The 5787-nt window shown below is 36.8% G+C and overlaps 1 protein-coding gene across 1 annotated transcript in view; it reads left to right on the top strand.

Moving 5' to 3' along the window:
• Window positions 1-5787, top strand: part of LOC107678509 (protein kinase C epsilon type) — a 109593-nt gene that overhangs the window by 24015 nt on the left and 79791 nt on the right. Inside the window, exon 2 of the mRNA XM_016473784.1 lies at window positions 2379-2442. Within this exon, the coding sequence (XP_016329270.1) occupies window positions 2379-2442 (64 nt within the window). The remainder of the gene's footprint in view (window positions 1-2378; window positions 2443-5787) is intronic.

The following is a 5787-nucleotide window of genomic DNA, read 5'->3' as shown; positions in this document are numbered from 1 at the left end:
CCAGGAAATTAACGTTCTTAGAATTGACAGACAGTTGACCCTGAGAGGTCAAGTAAATATCTACAGCGGATCATTTATATGCATTAATACAGTAGTGAAGTCATTAAAAGCAATATTTAGTCACACATTCTTCACTCAAATATTTTATTCTTATTCTTTATATTAAATTAAAAGAGTTTTTCAAAATGTTTTTGAGTGACTTTCACTCAAGGAGAAGGTGCTAAACTGGTTTATAGGCACTTTATTGTCTTTAAGAAAGTCTGTGGCCAAATAAGAAATTAATACTTTTTATTCGGCAAGGATGCATTAGATTTGTCAAAAATGACAGTATAATGTTGTATAATGTTACAAAAGATTTCTATTTCAAATAAATACTGCTCCTTTGAACTTTTTATTCATCAAAGAATCCTTGGAAAAAAATGGTTTTCACAAAAATATGAAGCAGCACAACTGGTTTCAACATTGCAAATCAGCATATTAGAATGATTTCTGAAGGATCATGTGACACTGAAGACTGGAGTAATGATGCTGAAAATTCAGCTTTGACATCACAGAAATAAATTGTACTTATTTTAAATTCTTAAAACAATTTACACTTTTATAGAATTTCACAATATTACTGTTTTTACTGTATTTTGCTCAAATAAAGGCAGCCTTGATGAGAATAAGGGACTTCTTTCAAATACATTTAAAAAAGTTAACACCCCAAACTTTTGAATAATAATGTTCATGTATTCTACTCACAAACGAACAGTTTTGTCTCATAAAATCTGCTTTCCCTGAAAATGTATGTGGTTTCTAGTGAATATGTGAGAATATCAGCTATTGCAATCAACTGAACCTTGACACTGACACTTTTGGTTTGGGAGCGTGAATTTTGCGTGTGCGTGTGAGTGCGCTTGCAAGCAGGTGTTTTTTTTTGTTTTTTTTTTGCATTGGTGCATCCTGTGTAAAACCTGTGTTGACTGCACTAGCATGATACGGCTCGCCTCTAACCCAACTCCCACACACATCCTCACTGTCTCTCTCTGTCTTTACTCTCATAGCATGTACAAATCTCTCCACTCATCCCCACATCCTCCCTCCATTTCCTGCTTTAATCTGGTTTTGATGGAACAGCCGTTATGCTGTCATTAGCTGCTGAGAGGAGAACTGGGCCTAATATCAGTCATTTCAGCCTCGGCACAAGCCTCACAGGGATCATGTTTACATCGAGACTGTGATGTTTCCTCTGCTGGTGCCACATACTCAGCATTTATTCGGCTAATCTTGACCATGTGTGCTTGTTTATTTCCATTAAGATAAGTAAGGCTTTCACAGGTGGTGTGCAAACCTAATGAAGGGGGAAATCACACACAAATTTAATCAATATAGTATGCACATGAATGTCTTTTTTTAGGGGACAATAGCTTTGAATACATATATATATATATACACACACACACACACACACACACACACACACATACAGTATATATATATTACAGAATTATATCAGAATTTGACACCATGTGACAGCTTGTGCATTTTTAGTTTTATTTGTTATTGTTGTGTGGAAAAAAGCAGCTTTGAGATTTTGATAATATATTCTTTGATAATATATTCTTATGTTCCACTGGAAAAAGTCAAACGGTTTTGAGGTTCACTTGAGGGTGGTAAAATGATGACTGAATCTTTAGAGAAAAAACATTTTTAGACAAAAACTTTACAAACAAATGGTCGCAATTATCATTATTATTTATAATGATTTTTATTTTATTTTATTTTTTCTGGCATTTGGCAAAATCCACATTGCTCAATGGGCATGTGAAATATTGTAACATTAATCAGATTATCTATCATCATATATTAAACACCGACATGTTAGCCAAAACTAATGTTTTTCTTAATTATCTATTTAGTAATAAACTAATAAAGCATATTTATGTACAATTTGACATATATACAACTTTATCAATTACTTTACAATTACGAGGAGTTTAGTAATTTATAAGATGTGTAAGCAAAAGACATTTTCTTTTTAAAATCAGAAACGTTTTTTATTCTTATTTTAATTTTTTTTGCACTTTTGCTCTTTATTTTGAAATGTGTCATTCTAGTACTGCTAATATTGTTGTATTCTTTGTGATAAATTGCCTGTTTTTCCTTATTTGTAAGCTTTGAATAAGCTTCTGGCAAATGATTGTTAGAGAATTTAATGCATATTACTGTTTAAAAGAGTCACTTTTGCATAGAAGGTGTTTACTGTAGAATGTATGCATTAACTTGACTTTTAAAAGATAGCATTAAGTGCATTAAGTACAGAGGCCAGTCAAGATTATTAAAGATGTTCTTTTGCTCTGTTGCTAAAACTAATTTTTGTATGATGGTCCTTGCAGATAGACTTGGAGCCAGAGGGAAAGGTTTATGTCATTATCAACTTGTCTGGATCATCCAGTGAAGGTAAGACATCCTTGTAAACTTTCTGTGATTGCATTACATGTCATTTAAAGACTGCATGAATCATGCCCCTGTGTAACCATTATACCCAATATAAGATTTCTCAGAAATACAGACGTCCTGTGCTGCCTGATACAGTAAATACACGGTTAATGTTTAATATAAAAAAGTATAAGTGAAGAGTGGCCAATATGGTGTCTCATACTCAGAATTTGTGCTCTGTATTTAACCCATCCAAGTGCACACACACACACACACACACACACACACACGGAGCACTGGGCAGCCATATTGCTGTGGCACCCAGGGAGCAGTTGGGGGTTCAGTGCCTTGCTCAAGGGTCTCACTTCAGTTGTGGTATTGAGGGTGGAAGAGAGCGCTGGTTATACACTCCCCCCACCTGCAATTCCCGCTGGACCTGAGACTCGAACCCGCAACCTTCAGATTACAATTCCAACTCTCTAACCATTAGGCCTTGACTGCCCACATATAAGTGTTCAGTGATGGCACTGAATGTGGCATCAGGCCTTCGAGATACATTTATTTGAAATAAAATGAACACAACGAACACTTAAAGCTGAAAATACCATAGTTCTGCTACCATACGCCACTGCTTGAAATGCAGACAGACTTATCAAGTCTGTGCAGCTGCTCTTTCTGGAAGTCATATGAAGATTTGCAACTTACTGATCTTGATGTTGCCTCCAGTGTGGCTGTAAATAGAAAAAAAAAAACTCACTGTGGTGCATGGTCATTGGACCCAGATCCTGCGTGGCCTAATTCCACCCAGATAACCTCCCAGATCTGCCTCTTTCATTGACACTCCCTACGGCCCAACTCCCATCAGACCCCTGCCTTTCCTGGATGCACATTAGAGATGGCCCAGTTCAGGATCTCCTTCATCCTCTCGGCTCCATTCCTGCTCCTGGAGGCAGAACATATGATCGCTTGTCTCTCATGCTGATCTAGATGCTGCATATCAAACACCTTGTTTCTACACAGACCTTGTGTCTACACACCATCAGTGGTGGAATGGCGCCATTTGCAAAATTGTTATCCAGGAATTTCTCAAGGAGTATTTCCTCGAAAAGTGGCATGCAATGGTCATATATTGGGATGGCATAGGTTGGGTTTTGGTCGGTGATCCCCGAGATGAGATGCCACCAAGCATCTTAGCTTAGCCTGAGGAGCTGTAATAATAAACCTGGAGAGAACTATCCGTGAGCATTCCCATTCAATGGAAGTAGAGTTAAGGCTGCACTGTGCCTGCTCAAAATTCAGTGTCAAGCCGCAAGGCCGCATCAAAGCCAGACTAAATTATGCCTGCTCAGAACCACGTCCCCAGCTAACAGGGAATGTTCTCACAACTTTCACCAACATTTTTTAAAAAGTTATATAAATGTTAGTACAAAAGGTTCTGAAAGTAACATTCTTATAACTTTATAACTATAACTTTAACGTTCTTATAACATTAATATTTGACATACTTTCTCATAATACAGAGATAAAACGTTCTGAAATCAACATTCTCTGAATCTTATTTGTACTTATTACACGGCTCTGTGGAATACTTGATTCTGATTGGTCAGTTGCGACATTCCTAGGTAATGTTATCCCTCGATAACAACTGGCGGTACCGAGAACCGTGGATTTTCACTGGTATCGGTACCGAATACTGAAATTTTGGTTCCGTGACAACACTACGCCAGGAACAATTTTTTTCTTGGTGGAAGCTTTGCGTTTGTTTAGCTAATAAAATATTAAAACTCGATTAAAAATTGTTTACAATTATTTAATTATGTCATCCTGGTATCGTGGACTCGCTCTCTCGTTTCATACAAATGCAGCTGCTGCCATTTTTCTACGATTGTTTTGTACGCTTTAATGGATTATAAGATAACTAACAAACTGGTAAGATTTTTAATCTTTTATCGCCATAATTATTTATGTGGTTAAATGTTGTTTAATAAGTGGTTTGACTGCACTGTATCCCTTAAATGTCCGTCTAGTTTGAACTTGCCGCTTGCTTGCAACTGCTGTTTTCACGGAAGCTTTGCGTTCAAATATTTCAACTCAAATCAACATTTCGTGTCTAATTATTTACTTACGAGGCAAGTTGCCGCATCGCGTCGGGGTCCTTATCACCCTGTCGGGGGTTATTCTGCGATAACAACCGGCTGGATGTACATGATCCCTTACTTGAATGGTCAAAGAAACGTTTTAACACCTTTAAATAACATTTAAATCACGACAAGAAAACTGGACATTTTAAAGTTCTTATTAAAAATAACTTTAAATAACATTATATTTTGGTTAAAAATAAAGTTAGTAGAATGTTGTAAGAAACCTGGACAATTCAACGTTTTAGAAACATTTCAAAACAATATTCCCACAATGTTTTTATAACCTAAATACGTTACCTTGGTCAGCCCCTAGTATTAAAGTATACAGTTGCAATAGCAAAATGCATTTTAGCCACCTCGGAGCAGTATTAAACAGTCTGTTAAAAGACACCTACATGCCAGTTTAGAAGCACTTCTGTGCCACCTTTTCAGTGTAAATTTGGCAATGGTTAAATTAAACAGTTCTCTTTCATTTACCAAGTCAGTATTAAAAAATTTAAAACGTTACGGTACCAGGTTTTTTTAAGTACCGGTGGAACCGAGTACCCAGTCAACCCGGTTCTTGATGCGCTATCCGAAAAGTGCGCAGATGCGCTCTCTTCAAAAGAGACATGGCAACCTCAAAATGAGGAAACACATCAAACTAACAAAACACTTTGTTAGTTAAAGACAGACACCCGGATCAAATGAAAGAGTTCAAGCAGGTAAGTTTCATTTCATCCCATACATTGATTTATTTGTGGCTGCCCGCCACAATATCAAAACTCACCACCACAAATAGATTTTCCAAAAGGCTTTGACTTCGTTGAATAAACATGAGCACTGCACGTGTCAAAGTCGAAACCCGGTGCGGGTGTTTTTTTGTATTTCTGAAGGAAACCGACTGTCTTCAGAAAATGATGGATGTCATTTTCATTTCATCTTGCCTGTAATGCCTGAGCAGCGTTTGTGAGCGCAGCATTTATTTTATTACAGCCATTACTGGGGAAACCTCTATCTCTCCCGCTCTACAAGCGCCTCCTGCTGGCAAAGAATTAATTTGCATATATATGCTGCCACAAATAGAGTGCAAGTCTGTGGGAAACACCGCTTCTGTTATCAATATTATTCAATATTTTAATTTGAATGTTGGATTGAAATGAACATCGCTGTTATTAGAGTAGTTAATCGTTAGCATAAGCGCGGCTAACACTAATATAATGAGCATTAGAATGAAGTTTCTTTA

The sequence above is a fragment of the Sinocyclocheilus anshuiensis genome, unplaced genomic scaffold (genome assembly GCF_001515605.1).
Source record: "Sinocyclocheilus anshuiensis isolate Anshui unplaced genomic scaffold, SAMN03320099.WGS_v1.1 scaffold536, whole genome shotgun sequence".
NCBI classification, from domain to species: domain Eukaryota; kingdom Metazoa; phylum Chordata; class Actinopteri; order Cypriniformes; family Cyprinidae; genus Sinocyclocheilus; species Sinocyclocheilus anshuiensis.
This window is presented reverse-complemented; position numbering and strand designations above follow the sequence as displayed.